Source organism: Pristis pectinata, chromosome X, assembly GCF_009764475.1.
Source record: "Pristis pectinata isolate sPriPec2 chromosome X, sPriPec2.1.pri, whole genome shotgun sequence".
In the NCBI taxonomy this organism is placed as follows: Eukaryota; Metazoa; Chordata; class Chondrichthyes; order Rhinopristiformes; family Pristidae; genus Pristis; species Pristis pectinata.
The window spans coordinates 7,372,828-7,388,827 of NC_067450.1; the positions used below are offsets into that span (position 1 = coordinate 7,372,828).

The following is a 16,000-nucleotide window of genomic DNA, read 5'->3' on the forward strand; positions in this document are numbered from 1 at the left end:
TTAAATTGATTCTTTTTAAAAAGTCAGCAATATAGCAAAGCAATGTCTCTAACTGCCCTAGCCCCTGCCAACACCAGTTCTAAGCTCCCCGCAAAGCTTTAGAAGAATGTTCAATGGCTCGCATTAGTCTTTTTAAAACAAAAACACGCATGCACACGCACGCACACACACACTCACACGCGCGCACACACACACACACGCATACACTCACACACACATACACGTAAATATATCTGCATCTTAAAGCTACCTATAAATCTAGGGCAAAAAAAAAAGCATGTTCATTAAAGAAGCCCAGGTAGCAGAGAGAGAGAAAAAATCAAGAACACAACTTTAAATTAGATGCTTCCTTATCCTTGATCCTTTGTGGTTATATGCTGATGCATACAACCTCTACAATTGTTTAAAAGGATTTTTTTTTTACACATGTCGAAGAGTATTGATTCCCCTTCCAAAGACTGGAAAAGTAGAGAGGGAGACGCAGAAAAGAATGAATGTTACTTCTTTTTTGGATTTTGAGAATTGCGAATAAAACTCAGGAGGTCGGTTAGCATCCGTGGAGAGGGAAAGAGGGCTAACACTTCAGGTTGGTGACCTGTGTGTCGTTTCTCTCTCTGCCCTCACCAGCTGAGGCTTTTGAGCATTTTATTTTGAGCAGTATTTTGCTTTCACCCTGGTGAAAATTGGTCAGTGAATGTGGAACGTCTTTGCTTAATTTTTAGTGTGGTGGGGAAGGGATAGTGTCTCATTCACACAAAGCAATCCCACCATGAATTCACAGTCTGCTGGAGGGGCTCAGCAGGTCAAGCAGCATCTGTGTTGGGGGGTGGGGGGGGGGCGTGGAGGAAGGAACCATCGACCCGGGTCGAGATCTTTCATCAGGACTTACTCCTTCCCTCCCTCACAGATGATGCTCGACCCGCTGAGTTCCTCCAGCAGACTGCTCATTGCTCCAGATTCCAGCATCTGCGGTCTCCTGTGTCCCGACTGTGAATTCATTTTGAGGGGAAGGGAGGTTAAAGTGAGCGATGGAGAGCTGAGTGGTCGGGAGGTTCTATAGGAGGTTAAAAAGTCTTGTAGTTTCTGGTGACTCATGCATGTCGAACGCGTTCAAGTTAAATGGGGCACTTTCAATGGGATTTTGGGTGCAACTGTCATGTGTGTGACCATGGGAACAGGGGAATAAGGAGGTTTGAAACTCCTGACCCCACTTCATTTTAAAGGGAGAGGGCAAATGGTGGGGAATTAATTGGCAGTGGGGCACTGTGGATTTGCAGGAGAAGGCATGAGATGTCTGTGCTGACCAATCCCATTTTGCAGCCCTTGGTCCCGCGCCCTTGGTAAATGGAAGTGCTATTGGTGAGGTCGGGCCAGGATGACACATGGGTCAATTTGCCGGGTGTTCTCCCACAGAGGATGGAGACCAAACTTGCAGGACTTGGGTACTCACCCAACAAACACTGCCTTACCAGCAGGTCTGCACAGAACAAGGGCCACACAAAGTCTTCCCTGCATTTGATGGCCAGGTTGCTGAGGGAGCTCCTTGCTCTCCACAGGCTCTTTTGTGCGTGCTCTAATGAGCAGCTGGAACCTCGGTTTAACGACTCGAGAGAGCCAGCAGCCAAAGCGACAGGCCAAGTGGCCTCAGATCTGCACTGTCCTTGGCCTGGATCTCATGCTCCAGTCCCAGAGGGGACTGAACCCACGACCTCCGGCCCGATGCTAAAGCCTGTGTTAAAAATAAGTCATTTGCAGCACAGGCCATCTCGATATATGGACAGTATCTCAATGCAAGTTTTAAAGGGAAACCTCTTTAAACTTAAATTTTCATTGTTTTCTTTGAAAAAAAAATCAAAATTTCGCAGTTAATTGCAGCAACAGGATTGATGTACAGAGGGATCTTGGGGTCCAAGTCCATAGCTCCATGAAAGTGGCTGCACAGGGTGGTGAAGAAGGCGTACGACATGCTTGCTTTTATTCGTCACGGCATTGAGTTCGAGAGTCGGGAAGTTATGTTGCGACTTTATAAAACTCTGGTTAGGCCGCATCTGGAGTATTGCATTCAGTTCTGGTCGCCCCATTACAGGAAGGATGTGGCGGCTTTGGACAGGGTGCAGAAGAGGCTTCGCAGAACACTGTCTGGATTAGAGGGCATGTATGATAAGGAGAGGTTGGACAAACTTGGAAGAGGCTGAGGGGAGACCTGATAGAAGTTTATAAGATTATGAGAGGTGTAGATAGAGTAGACAGCTGGTATCTTTTTCCCCAAGGTTGAAATATCTAATACTAGAGGGCATGCACGTAAGGTGAGAGGAGGTAAGCCAAATGAGAAGTTTTTTTTAACACAGAGAGTGGTGGGTGTCTGGAATGTGCTGCCAGGGGTGGGGGTGGAGGCAGATACGATAGAGGGGTTTAAGAGGCTGTTAGATAGACATATGAATGTGCAGAGAATGGAGAGATGTGGACACTGTGTAGGCAGAAGGGACTAGTTTAGCTAGGCATTTAATTACTAGTTTAATTCGTTCAGCACAACACTGTGGGCCGAAGGGCCTGCTCCTGTGCTGTACTGTTCCACGTTCTATATTTATTCCCTGCTGGGAATGTCACCTTTAAGTTGACAAAGAAATGTACGTGTGAGTTGGTTTGCAGTGTAGTTGATTGGAGCTCACAGCTGCAGGCTCAGAAAGTGAAAGGGCTCCATCCTGTGGCCGTGCCTCTCACAGGCAGGTGTGTGTGTACGTGCCCACACACTTCCCATCCTGTCCTTCACAGAGGGTACTGTCCGAAATCAGGTTACATAGAGCGCCAGGTACTCTCCAGTAATCTAGCACGGGTGGTTACTATGGTCACCTGCCAACTATACCCAGACACAGACCAAAGCTACCTGACTGATCCATGCACATACAGTTTTCTTTTCACTGTATGGTCTTTGATCAGCTAGCTGTCGATGAACAATTTAACAGGAGCAACTTTAAAATGAGCTGACTGCTTCCTCACACTGTGAGTCTCTGCGGGCATCGTTTTGCTCCCATTCAAATCCCTTAAACTAATTGCATTCTTCCAAATGGATTATTCTAAGCAGCTGCACTGCCCTTGAGTGATTAAAAGGCACGGCTTACATTTACCTTTCGGTTTGTTACTCAAAACCTGCAAAGTCAAAGGCAGTGAGTTGTTTAACAGGGACCACAAGAAAACTCACACAATTCTCCCTGCCGCTCCCAACAACAAATTTAGAAGCAACTCCCACTTTCAATGATGGGGTTTGATGAATATTGAGAATTGCAGAGAGGTCAGCATTACCACTTGTTTATTGTTGTCTTACTTAAAATAGCAGAGGGCAATCCACGATAAACTTACCAGCACGGGCCATGGTTGGAATGGGCTTCATATCTGGATAATTCCCCTCCACAATGCATAAAGGCACCAAGACCAACATGAGGGCCTTTAACACTGGAATTCTATCTGGCTTTCTGAGTGAGCATGATCCTTTCCTGTCTCCGGTTAATGGTTCACTCTTTAAGAAGCTTTCTGCTTCCTTTTAAAATATAGCGGAGCCACTCAGCTCAGACCCAAGGAGACCCTTTGTAATAAGTTGTCAAGGAAAGCCCCTTTAATCTATTAGTTTGCTGGTGCCTCCCTTTACGGCAGCCAGTCAAATCCCAAAGGCTCCCGCTGGGTGGAGCACTACGATTCCTCTCTGAAGCTGTTGGGCATCGAGGTCATAAGTCTCACCCTGTGAAATCCCAGAGGCATTGTGCAGTGGTGCTAACAGTTACTGGTCGGAGGCTTCCTTTGTGCCAATTTTACCCATGAGGGGACTGTGGTGATGGTGGAGGTCAGGTAAGAATTGTTAAAATGCAACGAGATGCAACGGGAGACTCAATAGTAACTTCCCAAGGGGTATGTCCTGGGAAAGGAAGGAGGTGCAGGGAGGGTTGGTGCTGGTGAAAAGGCAGGTGTGCGGCATCAGTCAAAACAGGCTGAATGTTTCGGGCTGAATGGCCTCCTTTACGGCTTGGGAACTCGATCCACTTTCAAGGCTGGAGATCCTTAACTCGGTCCTTGAAGCCACTTTTTTATAAATGGAGGCCACCGTTTAAAAGTGTAATCACGGTGACAATTGTTATTGAATCTGTGAGGGGAGGGAGGGTGAATTTGTAAAGGAGCAATGAAGAGAAGCAGTAATTTGAAGTTGTGTTTTCTTTTGATTTTCTGTTAGCGTGTTCCCACAGAGGTCATTAAAAAGGAGAAACCTGAAATTGCACTAAACACCACAGCATTGCAATTGCAGCAACAGATAAATCAAATCATTGTAAGATCGCAACTGTACATGGCCAAAGCTTTCACCAAGTGAAGGCCAGAACCTGGATATTTTACAAAACCAAAAAAAAACTAATCACTGTTAAAAAGACATTTGATGTGTAATCTTCTCCTCTCTCACTCTGAGCAGTTTCAGAATGCTTAAATAATGATTTGCAATAGATGCACTTCCAAAAAAATAAGCTCTCTTTCCTGTATCAAAATAAACCTCTTTTCCACATTCTGCCACCGGTTTGGTATGCCTGCTTAAACTGAAGTAGAAAGTTTATCAAAATAGCTGTGTTTTTTTTTTCTTTCTTTGTTGAATGTCTTACAAATAAAAGGAAAAGCTTTTGTGTGTGTTTTTTTTTTGTTTCCAAATCTTGTGCAAAAAATTTCTCTTTGTATTTTCCCCCTCCAGAGCAGTTTGGGTTTCTGGTTCACAGCGATTCAGGAGAGCTGATTCTTTCACGTTCTCAGTCTCACATCTGTAAGGAAAGAGGCCGTAGGTCATAGACGTCATAGTCAAAATCGAGTTCATGCTGACCATCTACACTCATCTTTTTTTTCACTCTCCCCACATTGCCATCAACCCCTCCCCAGATCCTAGCCCTCACCTACACACTAAGGGCAATTTACAGCCGCCAATTAACCTACCGACCCACATGCTTTGGGGCATGGGAGGAAACCCACGCGGTCACAGGGAGAACACGCAAACTCCGCACAGACAGCGCCCGAGGTCGGGATCGAACTTGGGTCTCTGGAGCTGTGAGGCAGCGGCTCTACCCGCTGCGCCACCGTGAGAAAGAAAGATGTTAAATACATTTGGGCAAACCGATGGCTGGCTTGTTTTTGAGAGAGAGGGAGAGAGGTAGGGGTGTTGGCTGAGTATTCCTCCTCCATTAGCACTAATGGGCTTCCTTGCCCTCTGATCGCTTTCTTTCACCACCCTTCCCCAGTTAAGTTCCCTGAAGTTGGGGCAGCTTCTCCTTGCAAAGGATATTAATGAACCAGTTGGACTTCGACGACAACCTATCGGTTTGCACGCTGACAGAGTGTGTTGATCCAATTCAACTCTACAACTTATGATCTGCTGGAGGGAACTCAGCGGGTCGGGCAGCATCTGTGGGGGGAAGGAATTGTCGACGTTTCAGGTCAAAACCCCGCATTAGTCCTGAAAGGTCGACAGTTCCTTTCCCCCCCACAGATGCTGCTCGACCCACTGAGTTCCTCCAGCGGGTTGTTTGTTGCTCTGGATTCCAGTGTCTGCCGTCTCTTGTGTCTCCAACTCTGCAACCTGAGTTGGATGGGGTTTGAACTCTGACCACCAGCAAACCCCAAGCTGGTATGTGGATACACGGGAGCCACGTTCCCACACCCTGGAACCTTGCCCAAGTGTCTGGGTGAGAGTGGCTGCTGTAACCTCACTGCCTCGCAAAGACTTCTTGTCGGTTTGTTGAAATTTCAGTACAAGCTCAGTAACTCTGGTAACTGCATCAGCTAAGGGACTACTCTTCCGATCCAAGATTTGGACCATGACAAACTCAGGCCTGGTGGTCAAGAATGCCCCCCTCACCCAGCTCTGTGCCCGATTTCGATGGTTAGCTTTAGGGTTTGGTGCCCAAATGTACTCCAATAAATCCACCTGTATCATAGCATCAAACCGGACCACACTACAACAGTGACTACACTATAGATGTGCAGGAGAGGAAGGAGGTCAAGGTGCTGAGGTCCGAGCTCTGTGACTCCTACAGCTAAGCTGCAGTCTCTTCTCTTTGCCTTTGCCTCCTGCCTTTGCCCCTCGAAAAGGCCGTGCAGACTCCCAGACCAAAAAAGGGCTCGTGGCGAGAGGGCTCGTGATCAGAAGTGTGGTAAGCTCGTCTACGCCCATCGTTCCTTGTCCAGCGGCTGGAAATCCTTCGGTTGGGTTGGGGGGGGGGGGGGGGGGGGGGGGGGACTGAGGATATGGGATAAAAGTTGCACGCACAGGAAATTTCCTGGTCGGCCACCAGCCCGGCCCTGAAGTTGGCGAGGGCAGGTGTCTTGGCGTCAGGAGGAAACCAGACTACAAGGCGAGGCCCCCTGTCCTGGACTTTTGTGGTCAGTGGTGTTGGTAGAGGAAGATGGAGATATGGGGTGTGGAAGTGATGAAGGGAGCTGGAGCAGGTGGTTGGAAAATGGGAGGATAGAGGCAAAGCAGAGCAGGGGTGGCAGAGCGTCTGTGCCAAGGTGAGTGGTACCTCAAGTTTACTTGCTGTGCTGGTAGGAATAGCTTGCAGGTTCAGAGGACGTTTCCATAGCAACCTGCTGCTGCTGGCCACTGGGTTCCTGCAATGGGAAAAGATGAAGCTGTCACTCATACGGTAAGCCATCCAGACTCGCTCACAGCGGTGATGGAGGGGAGGGGGAGGGAACAATGAGGGCTGAGCGAGATCTGAAGGATGATCACACTCACTTGCACCGCGCTCTCACACTCACACACACTCAAAGCAACACACTCACGCACAAGCCAACAATCACGCTCACTCACACAAGCCAACACGCTTACACATACATATCCACACTCATGCTCAAACCAACACGCTCACTCACACGCACACACAGACACGCATACACACTTACACACTCTCTCACACACACCCATACAAACACACTCACACATCCTCATACAAGCACACACACAACCACTTAATCACACCCACACACTCACAAGGACACACACATGCAGGTACTCACACCGACACCCTGACACACACACCCTGACACACACACACCCTGACACACACACACCCTCACACACACACCCTCACACACAACCTCACACACACACCCTCACACACACACACACACACACCCTCACACACACACACACACACACACACACCCTCACACACACACACCCTCACACACACACCTTCACACACACACACACACACCCACATACATGTATGTGCAAACAAGTAGAGACAGAGACCACACATGCTCTTCACCCACACGCACATTCACTGTAAACATTCACACATGCACACCCACACTGCATACACACACACACACACACACACACACCACAGTTACACCCCACACCCACCTACGCACAAGCACACAAGAGTAGGAAGGGAAACGAAGTCACTCCAGCAGGCACAGCAGACGTGGACGTGATAAGGCACATGCGAGGAATGCAAGGCTGAATTGCAAATAGTTTAATGCGAGGTATTTGATTAGTAAGGCAGATGAACCGGGGGTGGGGGTCAGCACATGGGAATATGATATTGTTGCAATCGCAGAGAAGGACAGGACTGGCAGCTCAACATTCCAGGATCTCGAATCTTCAGGTGTGACTGAGGGAGAATGCAAAATAGGAGGCACTGCAATGTCGATTAAGGAGTCCATTACTGAGGTAATAAGGCAGGATATCTGAGAAGGCTCTTCAAATGGGTAGAGCTTGGGAACAAAAAGGGGGGTGATAGAGGATGTAGATGTAACGGAGAGATGATGAGAGGTGTAGATCGAGTGGACAGTCAGAGACTTTTCCCCAGGGCGACAATGGCTAACACGAGGGGACATAATTTTAAGGTGATTGGAGGAAGGTATAAGGGGGATGTCAGGGGTAAGTTTTTTACAGAGAGTGGTGGGTGCGTGGAACGCACTGCCGGCAGAGGTGGTGGGGGGCAGATACATTAGGGACATTTGGGAGACTCTCAGACACATGAATGATAGAGAAATGGAGGGCTATGTGGGAGGGAAGGGTTAGATAGATCTCAGAGCAGGATAAAATGTCGGCACAACATTGTGGGCCGAAGGGCCTGTACTGTGCTGTAGTGTTCTACAGGGTTGTGGTGGTGGGAGGGTTTGCCAGTATTAACAGGGATCACTTTAGTGTGAAAGGTGTATTGGGGGGTGGAATTTTTAAAGTGCATCCAGGAGAGCTTTTCGAGGTGGTGTGTGGATAGACCTAGGGGAGATACTGGACGGATTCTTAGGGAATGAAACTGGGGCAGTGTCAGTGGGACAGCCTTTCGAAGATAGTGACCATAACTCTGCAAGTTTCAAAGTAATTATAGGAAGGGATAGAGATGGTCTGAACATTAATGTCCTGAATGGAGAGAGTCCAGAGGAGGTTCACAAGAATGATCCTGGGAATGAAAGGTTTGACATATGAAGAGTGTTTGATGTCTCTGGGCCTGTACTCGATGGAGTTCAGAAGGATGGCGGGGGGATGGAATCTCATTGAAACCTCCTGGACACTGAAAGGCCTGGGTAGGGCGGATGTGGAGAGGATGTTTCCAGTAGTGGGAGAGTCCAGGATCCGAGGGCACGGCCTCAGAATAAAGGGACGTCCCTTTAGAACAGAGATGAGGAGGAATTTCTTCAGCCAGAGGGCGGTGAATGTGTGGAATTCGTTGCCTCGAAGGGCGGTGGAGGCCAAGTCATTGGGTGCACTTGACGCCGAGGTGGATAGGTTCTCGATCGGCGAGGGGGTTAAGGGTTGTGGGGAGAAGGCGGGAGAATGAGGTTGAGAAAGAAAAAATCAGCCAGGATTGAATGGCAGAGCAGGACTCGATGGGCCGAATGGCCGAATTCTGCTGCTATGTCCTTATGGCCTTTGATTTCTTTAGGGAGAGATCCTGTCCCTCAATTGATTGAATTTTTCAAAGAGATAACAAGGTCCTTCATATGAGATGGGTCCAAATGTTAAGAGTCATAGGATTCGGGGCAAGATAGATTCAACATTGGTTTGGCAACGGGAGGCAGAGGGTGATGGTGGAAGGTTGTTTTTGTGATTGGAAGCCTGTGATCAGTGGTGGGACCCTTGCTGTTTGTAATACACATGATGATTTGGATGTGCATGCAGAGGGCATGATTAGTGTATTTTGCAGATGACACGAAAGTCGGTAGTGTAGTTGCTAGTGAGGAGAAGGTAGAATTTAATTCTGATAAATGCAGGGTGGTGCACCTTTGTGAGGACTAATCAGGGTTGGACACAATGAATGGTGGGGCCCTCGGGAGTACTGAGGAAGAGAGGGACCTCGGTGTACAAGTCCATGGATCCCTGAAGGTGTGGATAATGTGGTGAGGAAGGCATATGGATACTTGCTGTCATTATGGAGGGCAAAGAGCAGGGAGGTTATGGTACAACTTCATAAAACACTGCTCAGGCCACAGTTGGAGTTCTGTTCACCACACTGTTGGATGTGACTGCACCGGAGAGGGTGCAGAGGAGATTCACTGGGATGTTGCCTGGGATGGAGCGTCTCAGTCATGAGCAGAGACTGGATAGGCTGGGTCTGTTTTCCTCAGAGGAGGCTGAGGGGGGACCTGACTGAGATTTACAAAGTTATGAGGGGGCAGAGATTGCGTAGATGGTAGAGCAGAGGTGTCCATAACCAGAGGGCACTGGTGCAAGGTAAGGGTTAAGGGGTTGGATGGAATCTGATGAGAGGGTGATTGGGAATTTGGAACACATGGTAAATGGGATTAATGTCCATGGTAGTTGAATGTTGGCAAGGACACAGAGGGCTGAAGGGCCTGTTTCTGTGCTGCATGACCATACGACTGTCTCACACACACACACACACACACACACACACACACACACACACACACACACACACACACACACACCAATGCCAAAGCCATACCCCACCCCATACGACACACACCTACACACAGACAGCCACAAATACCACACACACACACGCGCGCACACACACACACACACACACACACACACAACACACACACACACACACACACACCACACACACCACACAACAAGGCCCATTACTACCACATGCAGCTTACAACATGCACACCATATACCCACACAAACACATACACGCCACCGGCATACACACAGCACACATGCACACCATACACTCACAAAAAACGTGCACATGAACACACCACACACATATGCTCACACTCACACAATGCTCACATGTCACACTCACATACATCACACACCCTCACCACACACACACACACACACACACACACACACACACACTCATGCACACACACTCATACACACACCACACAAACACCCACACACAACACACCCACGCACACACAACACACCCACACACACACAACACACACACACCCACACACACACACTAAGACAAGGCCCATTACTATCGCCAGAAGTGGGGTTGTCAGTTTGAGCAGCTCGGACACAGTGCGGTTAGTGCCTCCCAGTCTGGGTGCCGTGAGCTGCCAGTTGCTTCACGTGACGCCAGCCACAGCGACACACGAGCCCCGGGGTAGGGCTGGGGGAGGGCCCAGGTGACTGTATCCTGGCTGCAGGGGTTCCGGAGGTCACTGAGGGCCATGTTTACGTGCTGCCCAAACTGACAATGACAAAGGTCCAACAGAGAAAAGGCAAAAAACACTATTGCCAGCATGCCAAAGCGCTTCACAGCCAACACCGTACTGAAGTGTAGTCCACTGTTGTAATGTGGGAAACCCGGTAGCCAACGTGTGCACAGCAAGATCCACCAATGGCCATCCAATACAACCGGTAATCTGTGCTTTAGTGATGCTGATTGCTAGGACTCCAACAAGAAAGTTCCCACTTTTCTTTTAAAATAGCACCATAGGATCTTTTTACCTGTGAGGGCTTCAGTTTAATATCTCTTCCAGAGAGCCACACTTGCAGAGGTGAAGCACCACACACCACCAGGAGCTTGGGAGTAGGACTTGAACACACGACCTCCTGACTCAGAGCCAGTGCCACACCACTGAGCCACAATCAGTGGACCCTTCATAGGCGTGGGCTTAAACCGTCCACAGTTCTGCTATTACCACCCAGGAGGGCAAGGGACGTGATGTTACGGGTTTGCGTTGGGTACATTTAAATAGCGTTTAGTAAACATTTAAAAGACACTTGGACAGGTACACGGATAGGAGGGGTTCAGAGGGCTACGGGCAAATGGGACGAGCTTGGTGGACGACTTGGTCAGCATGGACCAGTTGGGCCGAAGGGCCTGCTTCCATGCTGTATGGCTGCATGACTCTCTGTGTAACCTGGGATGGCGGAAGGCTACAAGCCACAAGCATTTTGACAGTGCTTGCTCTGAATGAATCGGGCTCCATTTATCGTGGGTTACACAGCGGTTCCGCTTTCGGGCACCCTGGTGTGGAGAGGACACGATGGCCGTGGGAAGTGTACAGCACAGATGGATCAGGGATGAGAACCCAAGAGGGGAGACCTGAAGGCGGCGGAGGGTAATTATTCAGGGCAACTTGCGATGGGATCCGTTTGGTATCGGCCCAGCACAGAGCTGGCACGAGCATGATGGGAGAAACGGCCACCTCACGAGACAAGGCGGTGAGTGGGCTTACCTCAACAGACACGTTGGAGGGAGGCATTGGGTTGTACTGGGGAATGTACGTCCCTTGTATTGCCGTGGTGGCTGGCATGTACTGGAAAAGGATGCAGAAACAAGTTGGTTATTACAAGCAATCTGAGGAAATAAACCTCCACAGATATACCCTCGTTTCTCTATTCTGGTCACAAATAGTTAACATTGAGGCAGATTACATCGCAACCTTTAGTGTCCCACTGGGAGTGAATACCAGCACAGAGTTCTACCTCAGGGAGAGGAGAACGGTAAAGGGGCAGGGAAGGAAATCTGAATGACAAATATTCTATTTTTTTTCTTGGCAAATATCTACATGTTGAGCATCACCAATTTTTACTGATGCGCCATAGAAAGCATCCTATCTGGATATATCACGGCTTGGTATGGCAACTGCTCTGCCCAGGACCACAAGAAACTGCAGAGAGTTGTGGACACAGCTCAGCACATCACGGAAACCAGCCTCTCCTCCATGGACTCTGTCTACCCTTCCTGCCTCGGGAAAGCAGCCAACATAATCAAAGACCCCACCTACCCCAGACGTTCTCTCTTCTCCCCCCCGCCATCGGGCAGAAGATACAAAAGCCTGAAAGCACGTACCACCAGGCTCAAGGACAGCTTTTATCCCGCAGTGATAAGACTATTGAACGGACCCCTTGTACAATAAGGTGGACTCTTGACCTCACAATCTACCTCGTCGTGGCCCTTGCACCTTATTGTCTGCCTGCACTGCACTTTCTCTGTAATGGTAACAATTTATTCTGCACTCTTGAACTACCTCAATGTACTGTTGTGGTGAAATGATCCGTATGGATGGCATGCAAAACAGTTTTTCACTGTACCTTGGTACATGTGACAATAACAAATCAATTTACCAATTTACCAAACCTGGCATAATGTAATAGAAAAATTATATATTCCATAAAATCTAAAAGCAAGATGGCACCTTATAGAATCTCAGAAACTAATTCAACCACCACAATTAATTGCAGCAACACACAATCTGCTGGAGGAACTCAGCGGGTCGAGCAGCATCTGTGGGGGGGGAAGGAATTTTGACCCGAAATACCAACAGTTCCTCTCCCCACAGATGCTGCTCGACCCGCTGAGTTCCTCCAGCAGATGATTTGTTGCTCCGGATTCTGGCATCTCTTGTGTCACCACAGCTAATTGCTTTGAAGTGCTGTTATATGGGAAAAGAGGACCATTATCTCGAGGAAAGAAGATTCCACAGGCAGGAATGTTGGTTCAGGGAGGATACTACAATAATGCACTGCACTGGAGAGTCAGCCTCTGTAGAGCCCTGGAGTGGGGCTTTGAACCTTTCCGTGGACTTTGGTGTCTGGGAGACCACCTTCTTGTGTTAATTGGCCTTGCTTACTCAACAGTTGCCACAAAGAGGTCTGACCCTGGTTACATAAGGATGAACACAAGAACCCAAGAAAGTAGGCCACTCGGCCCCTCAAGCCTGCCCCTCTGTTTAATATGATAATGGCCTCATCTCCTCTTCTGTGCCAGTCCCCATAACCCTCAATTCCATTACCTTTGACAAATTTATCCGCTTTCTCTTTAATTACCCCCAATAATCCAACCTCCAGAGAGAGGGGGAGAGGATTCCAGAGATTGTGAGAAGTTCCTACACACCTCAGTTTGAAATGACTGCCCTCTCATCTTGTAACTGTGTCCCCTCGTTCGAGACTCTCCCACCAGCGAAGACATCTCCACATCTACCCTGTCACATCTCCTTAGGGTTTTATATGTTTCAATAGGATCACCCCTCATTTTTTTAAGCTCCAAAGAATATAGATCTAATTTCTTCGGTAGCTTGTGACGGGACAACCATCTCATCCCGGGAATTAGCCTGGTGAATCCCCCCTGGACTCCCAACAATGCCAGGATATCCTTCCTTAAATAAGGGGAGCAGAACTGTACACAGCACTCCAGGTGTGGCCTCACTGACACCCTGTACAACTGTAACAGGACTTCTGTCCTGTTCTGATGAAGGGTCTTCACCCTGAAACGTTGGCTCTGTTTCTCTCCCCACAGCTGCAGCCTGACCTGTTGAGTGTTTCCAGCATTTTCTGTTTTTATTTTTAATGTAGAATTACTTCCCTAGTTCTGAACGCCATAAAAGGCCAACCTGCTATTTGCCTTCCTAACCCCTTGCTGCATTTGCAATGTGTGCACAAGAACCCCTGGATCCCTCTGTAATTCCACTTTGCCTTTGGATTCCTCTTACTGAAGTGCATGACCTTGCACTTTCCCACATCAGGCTCCATTTGCCAAGTTTCCCCCACTCACTCACACTAACTTTATCCAGTTGTAGAGTCCAGAAATCCTCATCACAACATTCCCTCCCACCTATTTTCATATCATCGGCAAACGTAGACACCTCATTCTCTGCCCCTTCTCCAGGTCATCAATATAAATCGTAAGTAATTGAGAACCAAGAACTGACTCCACTATTTACATCGTTCCAGCCTGGCTCTCTTGTCTTCCATGTGACACCCAATCCTCAATCCATCTCCCAATACCATGTCCTCTTTTGTACCAGCCTTTTATGTGGTACTTTGTCAAATGCCTACATAAGTAAGACCCCCACTTGTCACATCTTACCAATTCTAGAAGCTGACCATTATCCTAATTTGGGCAATAAATTGCTTCAGTCACTGGAACCTCACCCTCAGCTCAGGGTCCCGTGTGAGGGACTTCATCAAATATCTCCTGGAAGTCCCTCGAGGTAAATGGCTTGGTCAAAGATATTGGTTTTCAGAGCAGGGTGCAGAGAAAGGCCAAGATGTTTAGCAGGCAGACGGGGATAAAGTTCCACATCTCATCCAGAGGACAGCTCCCCCAGTGGTGCAGAGGTATTGCAGTGGGAGTGTTCACCCGGATAATGGGGCAACGGTTGATCTTCTGATTTAGTAACTGATCCACTGCTAACACTACAAGCACTGGGTTTACAATGGTGCTTTCCTCTGTGAAGAATCAGGTTTATTATCACTGACGTATGTCGTGAAATTTGTTGTTTTGTGGCAGCAGTACAGTGCAAGACATACAGACAGAAAAATTGCCACAACCTGCCTCACCCTAAACCCACCTCCCTCTCTAATTGGCTCACCCAGTTAAGCTCAGGCCTAATGTGGGAGTGCGCTATGAAAGGGACAACATCTGAGGTTGCTCAAGTCCAGCGTGATGGACCGAATGGCCTTCGTGCCAAGCAGAGGGAACTTCTGGTTGGATTTCCTCCACTCTGCTCAACACTGGTTGGGGGTTGGCAGCCGTCTACACCTCACTCGGACGCTATCGACCAACACGCGTGAGCTTAGTTGATATTGTTGGCTACCTGTCGGGGGACAGGACCGACCAACACAACGATGGCTGCTCCTGTCCTCACCTGTGTCCACCAACGCACAGTCTCCAGGCTGGTTTAACCCACCCCACCTTCTCCCCCTTTTCCCCACACCCTCCCTCCCACAGAACAGCCAAGACTACTTGGAACAAACATCACAGATGACATTTGAAACTTTCACTGCCAACATGACTCAGGACCACGCCACACGTTGTAAGACCTTGAATAACAATAAAGAAACTGCTTTGAGATGAGATCTGTACTCACTTTTCCCCACACTCCCAGAGTACCACCAGGGCAGGCAGTACTTACCGTGCCTGTGCTGCCCAGGGAGAGGTGACTAAGCTGTTGGGTTAATGGTCCCATCATTGACGTGGGTTGGATCGACATGGTGTGGTCCATTGTGGGGGTTATTACTGTTCCCTTCAAAGACAAACAGCACTGTTAAGCACTTTTCCATTCCCCTTGAGACGATAACCTTTACGTTGGAAATGGGCTTCAAGCCCTCTAGTGCTCAGGCCTTGTGCCTGAGGTCAATAGTGAATGTCGAATTAAGCAGAGAGGGTCATCCTTATAGTGGGGCAGTCAAAGGGATGATACCCTCCCCTATTGTATGCCCCCAGTATCAGTCCTTGGACACTTTAACGTCTCCCCTCCCCCAATATTTGTCCTCAGATTCTCTCTGCTCCCCAATTAAAGCCTCCTTCCTGCTTCACCCTCTGCCCCTCACCCCCTCCACTTACCTACCTTGTCCCCACATCCCTTCCTTAGCGAGGTGGCCTGCTGAGGCATGGCCACCTCCAACGACCGGCCACTGGTTAAGGGACAGAATCGGTCACCGATCTCTCTTGGTTCAGGAAGAGGGCCGGAAAGGCGGGTGAGGGTGGGCGGGAATTCGGCCGAGATTCAGGCCCCCAGCGGTATACTTCGGGCAAGGATGTGCCAACACCCCTGGTGTTTGCTGCCCCTCGGTGAAACGGGCATAACA

At 48.8% G+C, this 16,000-nt stretch overlaps 1 protein-coding gene across 3 annotated transcripts in view; it reads right to left on the reverse strand.

The window, feature by feature from the left end:
- Positions 1-1,694: 1,694 nt before the first annotated feature.
- The window catches only part of LOC127567032 (RNA-binding motif, single-stranded-interacting protein 2-like), a 207,426-nt gene continuing 193,120 nt past the window's right edge, over positions 1,695-16,000 (reverse strand). For 2 of the 3 annotated variants that reach the window (XM_052009662.1, XM_052009661.1), the window contains exons 11-14: positions 15,325-15,435; positions 11,644-11,724; positions 6,540-6,627; positions 1,695-4,787 (exon numbers count right to left, since the gene is read on the reverse strand). In XM_052009662.1, coding sequence (XP_051865622.1) covers positions 6,547-6,627; positions 11,644-11,724; positions 15,325-15,435 — 273 coding nt within the window. In that variant the 3' untranslated portion in view covers positions 1,695-4,787; positions 6,540-6,546. The remainder of the gene's footprint in view (positions 4,788-6,539; positions 6,628-11,643; positions 11,725-15,324; positions 15,436-16,000) is intronic. The other variant, XM_052009664.1, reaches the window with a different exon arrangement.